The 14011-nt window shown below is 38.8% G+C and overlaps 1 protein-coding gene across 1 annotated transcript; it reads right to left on the bottom strand.

Moving 5' to 3' along the window:
• Positions 1-1441: 1441 nt before the first annotated feature.
• Positions 1442-13216, bottom strand: LOC146137181 (uncharacterized). The gene is made up of 16 exons (XM_083393755.1): positions 13141-13216; positions 12463-12638; positions 12180-12316; positions 11207-11380; positions 10090-10403; positions 9509-9728; positions 9035-9204; positions 8405-8621; positions 7860-7981; positions 7327-7452; positions 6940-7028; positions 6367-6562; positions 5828-6122; positions 2429-2542; positions 1986-2122; positions 1442-1713 (listed from the first exon to the last, which is right to left on the bottom strand). Exons 1-16 carry the CDS (start codon positions 13214-13216, stop codon positions 1442-1444), a joined length of 2835 nt encoding a protein of 944 aa, XP_083249881.1.
• Positions 13217-14011: the final 795 nt, after the last annotated feature.

Genomic DNA, 14011 nt, shown 5'->3' with positions numbered 1-14011 from the left:
CGTTGTAACTGTTATCCATTGATTTAAACGTTGATAAAATATTCTTTTCATATTGCAATTCTTTATTCGGTTTTTAATGTAGTCTCTATTTGACCATGTAAATGTAACATATTGTTTTTCATACATTGTAAGGAAAAATAACTTTGTGGTTAAAACACTGGACCAAAAAGGAGCCAAGAATCCCACTAAGAGGTAAGCTTAAATGTTACATTTTACCTTAATATTTATTCGCAACTTTATAAATATTTACTGTGCGTTTTAGAGTCAACATTTTACGAGTACAGTTTTATATAAAGTGAGATAATCTTACTATAACCGGAAAACCCTTCTCCACTTGTGTTGGGAATGAGTTCCAATGGGGACACTATACGAAACTTATTATTTTTTCGAGGTAAACCAGTGGATCTCTAACTTTTTGTTCTTGCGACGTCGTGTGATAGGATTTAAATATTCTTTTATTTATGAAATCTAACCATGTTGTGCAACATGCAATGCCTAGAATAAGTGGTGTACAACCTTCGACCGCGGGTGTGGGCGGTATGCCGCCCACCGGGGCATTTATAGCCCTGTTGCTATTTGGGAGGCGCTGATAGCACATAACGGGGCGTTAGGTAAAATTACTTAATTTCCGAAAAAATTATAAACAATTTACACAAAAATGGTAACAAACAGCATTGTTGTATGTCACATTTACCCTTAAATAGCAACTTCCGTAGCCTACTGCGAACTTGCAGTAGTTTTCCGACCATTGATACTATATATTTGGCTTTCTTATCTAAAGTTTTTGGCTGCTGTTCCGTATCACCGTTATGTACGCGGCAAAATGTCAACCTTTTTTGGCCTGCGACACCCTTGCTACAATAACTGCACATTAACTGTCCAAGAATGTTTAACAAAACTTTCTAAAAAAAATTGATATATCTCTCGGCACCCTTAAGCGGTAAAAATGGAACCGTCGACTTCCGCGGCACCCCGGTTACGAACCACTGATTTAAAGTCTTGGACTGGAGCAGAAAGTTGATTTTTTTCTGGTAATAGCATAACCTTAGGAAATAATGCACGTATAGTAGCAAGCAATCTTGTATGCTAAACGACAAAACTGGATTGCATTATCATGCTGAATTTTCCGCAAGCTGTATTCAAACTAGGTTTTCAGTTTCATATCGGACGAAACGAAAGATAAAATAAAATTACGTATTTTATGAAAATTTTCACGGTAAAACATATTTTACTTTTAGCCTTGGTCAAAAGTGGAAACGTTCAGTTGGTTTGTGAACTTTGACCGAAATGTGGAAATTACCTTTGTATTGGATCTTGGTATCAGGGCAGAGGCACAACACTATCCTTTCTCCATGTTACACACAAAACAAAACCCACACACACACTTCTGTGACAAGCGCATGCGCAACAAACGCGTGCTTGTGTGTGTGCGCGTGCAAATCTAATCCAAACAAACCTTACCTTGCCCTGCCATCAGCTTACTCGCTTTTGTCGCTTTCTTGTAGATCATCGCGTACGCTATTATGACGTAGGCCATGGCCGCGAGGTTAAAAAGGTTCACGGCGGCGGAGAACCCTACAGCGGGGTCAGTTGGCCGGGGGAGCATGTTGGGGATACACACACTGTGGCTCCCGTAATAACCCACCCTAGAGAACCTATCACTTGGGGGGAAGTACCGGGACAGGAACCGCTCGATTGAGTCCCAGCTCCAATCTGACGAAAAAATCGATAAAAAATGTTCCGGGATGTAAAAATCGAGTTGGTTTTGCCTGACACAGCAACATTTCTTTCTTAAAAAAGTCTTTTTTTTCTTGTCATTAAATTATTTCAAACCCTATTTCATAAATTAAGTTAAATTCCCCCAGAATATCGCCCCCCGCTTCTATCGGACCCTATGCCCGTGTTATTATCGCATGCGGTTAATTGCGAGCGTTGGTCTGTGACGTCACAATTCAAATAAGTTGTTTAAAGTGTTCTCAACTTACCTCTAGGTGGCATAACAGAGTCGTTGGCCAAAACGTGAAATCTCTGGATTGTTTGAACGAGCGATTGTTTCGTCACAATGTCGGAAGAATAGAAGGGAGAGAAATACCACACAGACCCGGAAAAATAGTCGGAAAACCTGAAGATAAAAATTCATTTGAAAGCTCAGTTTGTTTTTTGGATAAGAAAATTTAATTTATCCCACTCATTTGAACTAGAGTAAAAAAGCATAAAACATATTAAACAACTTTGAAACATTTAATAATGATCTTCAAAAAATATATTAGAAATCAATATAATATTACGCGGGATTTGGATTTCTTCAACAACGATGTGAAACATTTACTCTTAAACACCAAACAATCAAATTATTGTATTATCCAAAAGCTCTTTAGCGCCACAACTACGTTACGTCATCAATACGTTACGTCACAGCTCTACTTACATGTGCAACCTTGGGGGTAGCATTGTTGTGATGGAGAAAGCCCACCCGATGGCGCAGCAGAGCGCAGTCCGTTTAAATGTGAATCGTTTGAAGGGGAGATATACTGAGTGGAGTCTGTTTTAATGTGAATTGTTTGAAGGGGAGATATACTGAGTGGAGTCTGTTTAAATGTAAATTGTTTGAAGGGGAGATATACTGAGTGGAGTCTGTTTAAATGTGAATTGTTTGAAGGGGAGATGTACTGAGTGGAGTCTGTTTAAATGTGAATTGTTTGAAGGGGAGATATACTGAGTGGAGTCTGTTTAAATGTAAATTGTTTGAAGGGGAGATATACTGAGCGCAGTCCGTTTAAATGTAAATTGTTTGAAGGGGAGATATACTGAGTGGAGTCTGTTTTAATGTGAATTGTTTGAAGGGCAGATATACTGAGTGGAGTCTGTTTAAATGTAAATTGTTTGAAGGGGAGATATACTGAGTGGAGTCTGTTTAAATGTGAATTGTTTGAAGGGGAGATGTACTGAGTGGAGTCTGTTTAAATGTGAATTGTTTGAAGGGCAGATATACTGAGTGGAGTCTGTTTAAATGTGAATTGTTTAAAGGGGAGATGTACTGAGTGGAGTCTGTTTAAATGTGAATTGTTTGAAGGGGAGATATACTTAGTGGAGTCTGTTTAAATGTGAATTGTTTGAAGGGGAGATATACTGAGTGGAGTCTGTTTAAATGTGAATTGTTTGAAGGGGAGATATACTGAGTGGAGTCTGTTTTAATGTGAATTGTTTGAAGGGGAGATATACTGAGTGGAGTCTGTTTAAATGTGAATTGTTTGAAGGGCAGATATACTGAGTGGAGTCTGTTTAAATGTAAATTGTTTGAAGGGGAGATATACTGAGTGGAGTCTGTTTTAATGTGAATTGTTTGAAGGGCAGATATACTGAGTGGAGTCTGTTTAAATGTAAATTGTTTGAAGGGGAGATATACTGAGTGGAGTCTGTTTAAATGTGAATTGTTTGAAGGGGAGATGAACTGAGTGGAGTCTGTTTAAATGTGAATTGTTTGAAGGGCAGATATACTGAGTGGAGTCTGTTTAAATGTGAATTGTTTGAAGGGGAGATGTACTGAGTGGAGTCTGTTTAAATGTGAATTGTTTGAAGGGGAGATGTACTGAGTGGAGTCTGTTTAAATGTGAATTGTTTGAAGGGCAGATATACTGAGTGGAGTCTGTTTAAATGTGAATTGTTTGAAGGGGAGATATACTGAGTGGAGTCTGTTTAAATGTGAATTGTTTGAAGGGGAGATATACTGAGTGGAGTCTGTTTAAATGTGAATTGTTTGAAGGGGAGATGTACTGAGTGGAGTCTGTTTAAATGTGAATTGTTTGAAGGGGAGATGTACTGAGTGGAGTCTGTTTAAATGTGAATTGTTTGAAGGGCAGATATACTGAGTGGAGTCTGTTTAAATGTGAATTGTTTGAAGGGGAGATGTACTGAGTGGAGTCTGTTTAAATGTGAATTGTTTGATGGGGAGATATACTTAGTGGAGTCTGTTTAAATGTGAATTGTTTGAAGGGGAGATATACTGAGTGGAGTCTGTTTAAATGTGAATTGTTTGAAGGGGAGATGTACTGAGTGGAGTCTGTTTAAATGTGAATTGTTTGAAGGGGAGATATACTGAGTGGAGTCTGTTTAAATGTGAATTGTTTGAAGGGGAGATATACTTAGTGGAGTCTGTTTAAATGTGAATTGTTTGAAGGGCAGATATACTGAGTGGAGTCTGTTTAAATGTGAATTGTTTGAAGGGGAGATATACTGAGTGGAGTCTGTTTAAATGTGAATTGTTTGAAGGGCAGATATACTGAGTGGAGTCTGTTTAAATGTGAATTGTTTGAAGGGGAGATGTACTGAGTGGAGTCTGTTTAAATGTGAATTGTTTGAAGGGGAGATATACTGAGTGGAGTCTGTTTTAATGTGAATTGTTTGAAGGGGAGATATACTGAGTGGAGTCTGTTTAAATGTGAATTGTTTGAAGGGCAGATATACTGAGTGGAGTCTGTTTAAATGTAAATTGTTTGAAGGGGAGATATACTGAGCGCAGTCCGTTTAAATGTAAATTGTTTGAAGGGGAGATATACTGAGTGGAGTCTGTTTTAATGTGAATTGTTTGAAGGGCAGATATACTGAGTGGAGTCTGTTTAAATGTAAATTGTTTGAAGGGGAGATATACTGAGTGGAGTCTGTTTAAATGTGAATTGTTTGAAGGGGAGATGTACTGAGTGGAGTCTGTTTAAATGTGAATTGTTTGAAGGGCAGATATACTGAGTGGAGTCTGTTTAAATGTGAATTGTTTGAAGGGGAGATGTACTGAGTGGAGTCTGTTTAAATGTGAATTGTTTGAAGGGGAGATATACTGAGTGGAGTCTGTTTAAATGTGAATTGTTTGAAGGGGAGATATACTGAGTGGAGTCTGTTTAAATGTGAATTGTTTGAAGGGGAGATATACTGAGTGGAGTCTGTTTAAATGTGAATTGTTTGAAGGGGAGATATACTGAGTGGAGTCTGTTTAAATGTGAATTGTTTGAAGGGGAGATGTACTGAGTGGAGTCTGTTTAAATGTGAATTGTTTGAAGGGCAGATGTACTGAGTGGAGTCTGTTTAAATGTGAATTGTTTGAAGGGCAGATATACTGAGTGGAGTCTGTTTAAATGTAAATTGTTTGAAGGGGAGATATACTGAGCGCAGTCCGTTTAAATGTAAATTGTTTGAAGGGGAGATATACTGAGTGGAGTCTGTTTTAATGTGAATTGTTTGAAGGGCAGATATACTGAGTGGAGTCTGTTTAAATGTGAATCGTTTGAAGGGGAGATATACCGAGTGGAGTCTATTTAAATGTGAATTGTTAATTGTTTGAAGGGGAGATATACTGAGTGGAGTCTGTTTAAATGTGAATTGTTTGAAGGGGAGATATACTGAGTGGAGTCTGTTTTAATGTGAATTGTTTGAAGGGGAGATATACTAAGTGGAGTCTGTTAGTTGTAAACATTCACTCACAAGTTCATTTCAAGCAGCTTTTCACTGTGAGTTTACTTTTTATTGCTACTATCGACTTTTACCGGTTGTCCTTTTCAATACATCCGGTTTACTAAGAAACATGTGCCGTTATATTTGATCAGTACACCTTCTGAAAGGCGAGATTACAGAATATACAAAATGTGATGAATATTTAACTTTGAAACACGCTTTAATTAGGGTTTATCATTTTCAGATTTAAATAACCTTAGAAGAAAAAATTTTAAGAAGGTGTCTTTGGAAATCCGTAGGAAACGGTATTATGTTTTACAGTGAGGACTTACAGGAATAATGAATGGATATTAGGTGTGTTTAAAAATTAAAAAACATTCTTTACCTTACTGACGTCATAATAGTTAGAATGACAACCGACGTTTCCGTGGCAACCGAATTAAGGTAGCCGAGATTTCGGCAGGTGTCCGACGTCCGCCATGTTTTGTCCATCTGACAATAAATGCCGGAGAACTTAACCGAGTGGACAGCCACCGTGAGAAGGTAAATCCCCGTGAGTAGATCAGCAACCGCTAGATTTAGAATGAGGAGATGGTTGCTAGTAGCAACGCTGTTGACGTGCCGGTTCTGTGACGCTTGCCAGAGTAGCCACAGCTGGCGGGTTGCCACTGACGAGTTGCCTAATTACAAGCCAGTTCAAGTACAATTACGAGGTCAATTGCTGTTGTGATTGAACACAAGAATGTTTTTTAAATTATTTCTTTTTACTTCTTATTAATTAAATCCCAGTGCCATTTACTTTATTATATCAGCTCATATTTCTTATATTTGCCCAACATACTTACATAAGTTCATGATATTATATATGATCATGCTATTTGTATGACGTCATAACACTGACGTGACGTCATCATTGTAACCCACCAATAAGCGCGAGGAAGGCCATGATCCAGATCATGACGCGGAAGAATGGAAGCGCGATCATCTCACGAGCTGACGCGAAAATCGTCGCCATCGCTTCTTTGGGACACTCGTCGCTTATGTCGTCACAATCGACCTTGCCGTCGTGCATCGATGATCGCGGAACGAACAATGGCTCGCCGCCCTCACAATAGAAGTACTGGAACATCGTAACAATCGATTCGAATGGATTTTATTCGGTCGTGTTTAGAGGTTGTGACGCGGAACCAAAATCAAACACCTTTAGTGTGAGGGTTATAGTTATAAGGTTAGAAATGATCGCTGATTAATCCAGCTGTTCAGCATTGCTTCCTTCCATACAAAAAAATTTGGCGTTAGTTGAAGAATTAACTTTCCAAAGCCAAAAAAGTTTCCTGGGAAAGTTTAAATATTGTGGTTCTGAACGAGCAACGATAATTACAACAGTTATCGTACACTTGCTGCGATATTATCGGTCAACAACAATAATAGTTAAGTGTTTCTGCTTGTTTAGTTTTGATGTTTTTTTAAACAAAGAAAAAGCATCAAAAAATCAACCTCAGAACAGTTCAGCTCGTCACTTCTGTCCAAACAATCCAACGTGCCGTCACACACCTGTCTGACGTCAACACTGGTGATGTCATCACCTACGTAATGAAACAAAAAATTAAATATTCTTGGTAAATAAACGAAACAGCGAACACATTGGTGCAAAATTGTCTGTCAAGCACAAATACAAAATGTAAATCAACTGCTCAAAAGGTTGTGAATAAATTTATTTTGTTGCAAACAAATGAATTGTTAAGAAAATAAATATATTTTAAATTAGGACAACAAACATCAATCTGTGTTGTTTCGTTTATCTGCAATCCAAGTTGCGGCTTAAAGCAGCAATTTATCAGTTCAACATTCCAGCTGGTGACACAAAATGGCGTCCAAACCGACCTGCGTCGCAGTTGAATCGGTGTGGACAGAAGGCTTCGTCCTCCCCCTCGTTACAATCCTCCCTCCCATCGCAGACCGCTCCCCCCAACAATCCGATCCCTTCTGACGTCATACCCTCCTTTAAACCTGCGAGTGACGTCATCATTAGGAGGTTGCATTATTGCAGTAGGTTACACCTTAAAATAAAGTAAATATTAAAACCTTGACAACTTTAAATACACATGGCCACAAAATAAACTAAGTCGTCGAGTTTAGTCGCCTAGTTAGTAAACATTTAGTAAAAAGTCATACTAATTATGACTTTGAGTTTAAAAATCATTCATATTTAAGTACTTACATCACACCCCAGTAGGGTGATGACGTCATACCGATTGCATGATGACGTCACGTGCTTGCTTAGTGCAAGACTATATTCCTTAAGGCTCCTGGTATATCGCTGATATGGATTATGAAATATTCCAGTCACACCTCCTATGACGTCATACAGTATTGCTTGATAACGTCATGTTGTACGATATTATGACGTCACACACCTGACGAGCAGTGGAAGCGCTTCTCCCCTCTCCACGACCAGTCTTTGGCGAGGTGACGGCAATATCCAGCTGTTACGTCACACACAACCTCACACTCGTCGAACAAGTCTGAACACTCGGGTCTGCGTCGGGCGCACAAAAGTCACACCTCAGCTTCAACACTTAACCTTCTTGTCGCGTTGTGGTTTAGCACCCAAGTATAAAGTGGTTGAAAGTATGGTTTACCATAAACTGGGACCCGTGAACCACTTGGGGGACGTGAACTAGTTTTGGGGTTTACGGTTTAATAGAAACCTTATTGTATAACTTAAAATAGAAACTTTAAACTTAATTTAAGTTTTATATTTGCACACAAGTTCCACCGGAAACAGCAGGTTGCCTCAGTCTAATTGTTTTATGTCTGCAGATTTAAATAATCCTTATAAATATAAAAAGTAGATTTTGCTGATGAGCTTTCGGACCATAGTAAAGAATTTCCTTTCGATTTTTCTGTTTATTTAAGTTTCTTTAAATAATTAAATCTTAATAAAAAAGAAACAGCTGACCTGAGGTCACATTTGTGGGCGACCTTTGGCCTCAACACGTCAGTTCCGCTTCCGGTCGGGCAGGAAATGACGTGGTCGTCGACCCTATGACCTTTGACACAGTAATCCTCGTCTGCGTGTTGATACGTGGCGTCCTGTGAGTGGTTGACGCAATCCACGTGACCATCACAAACTCGACTGAAGGGAATCCACAAGGTGTCGCTGCAGCTTATAGTTCCTGAAACATCGTTTTTTTGTGTTAAGTGAGAAATAATATGTTTCGCAAAAAAGATCAATGTTGAAAACATATATTTAGTGTTTCTCAGAACACTGGATTACAATGTAAAAAAATGCTTTAAAATAAAAGCATAAAGGATTTTGGTTTAAAAGCTATTTTGGATCAATAAAACTAGACATATTTTGTTTTAAAAGCTTCATCAAAAACAAATAAAGTAAAGCCAAATTATTGATGTGAATTCATTAAAAACGCATCTTAGTGCGGACCCAGAGTGAATTTTTGTGTTTGCAAATCTTTTAATTCATTATAAACCAAGTATTTTGTTTCAACCGTCTTTGTGTTTTTTCTGCGACCGCAGGCAATTGTCTGACTTAATATTCGTAAGTTAAATTCCTCGAAAGAAACTTACTTACCTCGCGAACAGTTGGTTGTTACGTCATGAGGATCGCATATGACGTCACAGAAGGGAAGTCGTTTCGTTTCGTCACAAAGGCATTCGTCGGACAGGTCGGGGCAGTCTATTATGTCGTCACAAACCTGGTGGGTGGAAATTGTGATGGAACCATCCAAGCACCGGAAACACCTGGGGAGTATTTAGGGGATTACCCGGAAGTATTTATTTACTACGATTTTACAAAAATAAACAAGAATACAAAAGAATGCAGAAAATAAGGATTAAGTTGGAAGCAGTGAAAACATGAGATGGTTTTTGTAATACAAAAAAAAATTATTGGTGACTAAAAATGCAATACCATTACCCCAAAAGTTTCAAACAAAAATGTATTTTTTACAAAATAGAGACTTTCTGGAAAATGGCGGCAACTTCCAAGTTGAAATGTGGTTTAATAACTTCACGCTTTACTTAACAATACCAAACTTTATTCTACCTCCACTTGCCGTCCCTCATGCATATGTCACTGCTGTCTACGCAATCGATGACGTCATCATTCACCATGAGCTGGGGAATGACGCAATCGCCGGAAGTCTTGGAAGCGTTGAGGTGACATTTGAAGCCGAATCCCGATATTCTTTCGTCACTGTCACCGTCACAATGGGACACTCCGTCACACAGGTTGTGACGTAACAAACACTTGGTCGGTGGTTTGTCTTAAAACAATGGAGGACAATTAGAACATTGTGGAATGATTATATAACCAATAAATGCTATTGGGAGCAGATAGAAATATTCAAGATAAAACATGGCTGCGCAGTTAAATAACGAAATGAAACATTTGGTGAGGAAATGCAATTTTATCCCGAGTTTCCCAATCGTGGTTCTCGGACCCCTGGGACCACTAGTGTAATAATTTAATAGAAATCGTGGTTGCCATTGTGACGACAGCGATCGACCTTGTGACGTATTGTGACGTATTTTACTGATACGTGACCTGTGGTTGGTTGGAAGCGGCAAAACACCTTAAATATCTTCCTTAATAAAATCAACAAAACTTCAAACACAATTTCTCACCAATCCCGAAAATCTCGAGCGCAGATCGATCCAAGATCCTCGCCCCTGGCATGACGTCATCATCGAAGAAGCTCCCCTCGTTCCTGGTGACGTCACTGCGTCTGAGGGGGCAAGGCAGGGAGTCTGCACATGCGCACTCGTCGCTCCCGTCGGCGCAGTCGGCCTTCCCGTCGCACCTCTCGCTCGCCATGACGCAGGTTTTGACGTCACGAGTGATGACGTCACTTCGCAGCTGTCGTGTTGCGTCATCGCAGGCGAAGGTTCGGTTGCAGCCGAGGATTTGTTCGTCGGTGCAGTCCAACACATAGAAGGTTCTGGAACGATTTGTTCGGACGGACGTTAAGATGAAACTGGAAAGTTAAAAAATACAACAAAATAATTTAAAAAAATTTAAGAAAGGTAAAAAAATAAGTTTAATTTTATAAAGTGTTGTTTCCAGGCATTATATCAATGATAAAATACCTCCTCTGGTAATTTTATTGTCAACCAACTTTTCGGAAACCTGTTTAAGTCGAAGGAAAAACAAAAGATGAAATGAGCGCAATATTTACAGAAGAGAGGTTTTTGCTTAATATAAAAATTTGGATCCAACATTAGTTTTTCTACCTTAAGAAACTTTCTTTTAATGAAAGGTGATTTATTGCCCGTGTAAGGTAAGTCAAGCATAAAATCGGCGGAGTCGCATATAATTCGCGTTAGGTTTCGATGCGGAGGGGAAACCGACGATTAACGCGCGCGTTATCGATCGAAAACAAAGCGGCACATCGCGCTTACTTCCTGCCAAATGTTTAGGACGTCCCTGATTTGGCGAGCACCGAAAACTAGCAGTGGATTTAACAGCATTTTAGTTTTCAAACAGGGCGTTGTCTGGTTTGCTCTGGTTATTACATCTGAAATCTATTTAACTAATTTTTGTAAAAATATTTTAAGACTTGACTTTCATCACGTTTTGTCGAATGACTTGTTTACAAAAATCCTTGATCATGTAAAAAAAAGCATAAGAGCCGGAGCTTTGGCTTTACCGAGTTCAATTTTCTCAACCGTGAAATAATTAAGTCTTCCATAAATAAATAAGAAATGACGTCACTCAATTAAAACTTGGTGTTGAAATTGTCACCTGTCGTTCGACTTTATTGCGTAACTCCCACAATCGATTTTTCCGTCGCAAATCAACTCCTTGTCGACACACGTCTTTGTTTTCACGCAATGAAACATCAGAGCCGTGTCTATGTCGTCACAATGACACTCGTCACTTCCGTCGCTGCAATCCTTTGTTCCGTCACAAAGCTGCCTTTGTTGAATGCATCTGAAACGAATTTGTGGTTTTCAACAACAACTTTCTATTATTTAATCTTCTGCGGCAGGGAAAAGAAGAGAATAAAAGAAAAAGCAGAAAAAAAAAGTTGGCCAACTTTTTTATGATTACAATTGTTTGGTATTTTTAGTAAAAAATTATTAAAAAATCTTTAAAAACAAAACTGCCCCCCAACCTTTTGTCTCGGCAGAAAGCTGTGTTCGGACAATCACATTCGTCACTAGATGTCGCATCACGACAATCGTCTATTCCGTCACAAAGCGACGATTTCTTGATCGTTTTACCATTATGACGACATAAATGCCAGTCGCATACCTCGTCATCACCTTCCGCGCAATGTATTATGTCGTCACAGATGTTGGACGGTGGAACGCATTTCAATCCCCTATTGTGACGATAAAATAATGCGTCTGAATATGACGTCACAGTCTAGACATCCTTGTTATTTTATTCCGATAACTAAATGCATTGTTAACCAAACTGTATCGCGGCCCGAAACAAATGACGTCATAAATACGCTCAGAGCAAAATGGAAAAATCAAAACCTTGTGTTTTGTTCAAGTTTATTACGTTGAAATTCGCTTCAACCTCGTAGTTTAACAACTTGTTAAAAAAAATACTTTGCGAAGTCGAATCATTGCATTGAAACTACCACTTGGTATCGAGTATCGGTTCCGATCCGATATTATCGGGCATTCTCAGCATATTAATTGAAATTCATTCTAACTTTAGACAATCAGCTTAATCTTCGCGCTAAAAACATCAATAAACTCACCAATTGTTGATCGATCGGTTACACGTCATCGAACCATTGCAATCGCACTCGTCCCAACCATCCACGCAATCAACTACGTCATCACACAATGACGTCACCGGTATGCACGTGACGTCACTCGACGGAGCGCTGGCGTTCTGTGGAAAAAATGACTTTTGCTGTAAATTAAAAGAAAATCCACCATTTTTAATGGACGGTTACAAAGATGTGACGTCATTGGAATTTTATATTACGTCATTAGAATATTGGTGCAAAAGTTGTAAACATGATCTTTGACACTTACACCTTCGGTAGGTGTGTTATAGTTGTAAGCGTAGTCGCCATAATAACCGTCATTGGAACGAGTATTGGTGTCGGTGTTATAGTTGTTCGCATCGTATCCCTGTTGGGTGTAGGCGTTATAGTCATCACTTTGTTCGGGGGTCAAACATTTGACCTTGCCAGTTGGACACGAGGTTTCTGAACGACATTGACAAGACGTTATCCTGTGGTTTATTGCTAAGTAGTAAGTATATTTAATATGACGTCACAATTCACATTCTTCCATTTTCATTTGTCAAATCAATTAATTTTCTTTCATATATATTTATATTTACGGTAGAATGTTTTATAATGTTTCACCTTTGCCTTAGCCATTGTATAAATATAACATATAAAAGTTATATGGCAGTAATAATGTGCGAAAGTTTTGAAAAAGTTTTTTAACTTTTTAACATAAATGATGTTGAAATTGTAGAAGTGTTTATTTAAAAACCTATATAGCCGCTTCACCTATATACCCGTGAACAAGCATATCAAATCTACCTGGTTTCAAACTACGCTTTACTGCAAATTTAAGTATAAGCATAAATAAACAAAATATCTAACAAAACAAAACTGCATTGTTATCCTCATCGCGGCACAAAGCAAATTTTACTAAACCAAAGTAAACAACACAACAAAAAAATGTTAAAACCCTTACCTGCAGAATGTACTTTAGTAACCCACAAGATTATGGTGAGTAATACATAGAAGCTTCGAAGCTCAACCCACAACATGTTGAAACATGTGAACAACAACTTCAACCACATTCACCACTCAACCTCGCTCCAACTAATTTGACCGAATTATTCCAAGAATCCAGTCGCCTCATTCACTCACATCCTGGTCACCCAGGCACTGGCGGAAACATCTGAGCCGCGCACGCCGTTTGGTGGCACGATTTACCGTATTATGACGTCACTGTTCAAAAGTGTAATAACCACGCAAAGCGCGATCTTATTTTCAGCCCCAACAATTACCCACCACTAACCCCAAACAGGGTCCCCTAAAAATATTGCCAAAACAGCCGCACACACCCGAACATCAACACCAAAACGGCCGATGCCATACCCATATCCCCCGATCGTATCCATACCCTCTCCCTACAGTTCCAGGCGTTGTTTTGTTTATTTAGACATTATTCCGATAAACGTCCCTCATTGAGCTGGTATGTCTTATCCATTTTGCAACTGGTTAGCTTAATATGGTCAGATAGCACGGTGGTCAGTGTCCCCTATTGTATATACACGTCCTAAATGTGCACTTTCGTATTGTGCTAAAAGCAAAAATTTCCATTCAGGCTAAACCAGTGTTTCTCTAATGGATGCCGAGTGAAGTACTTCACATTTTATTCAGGATGATTCCGACGAGCAAGATTTTGTTAATACCCATGAAGGCGTGCCTCATATTATTTAACTTTTAACTTTTATGCCAATTTATTTTTAGTCGCCCCGAAAAAAGGTTGAGAAACACTACACTAAACAAACATCTGCGCAGTAATACAATTTTACCTACTGATATTGTTACATTGT

Source organism: Ascidiella aspersa, chromosome 7 (assembly GCF_963924565.1).
Source record: "Ascidiella aspersa chromosome 7, kaAscAspe10.2, whole genome shotgun sequence".
Taxonomy (NCBI): Eukaryota; Metazoa; Chordata; class Ascidiacea; order Phlebobranchia; family Ascidiidae; genus Ascidiella; species Ascidiella aspersa.
This window is presented reverse-complemented; position numbering and strand designations above follow the sequence as displayed.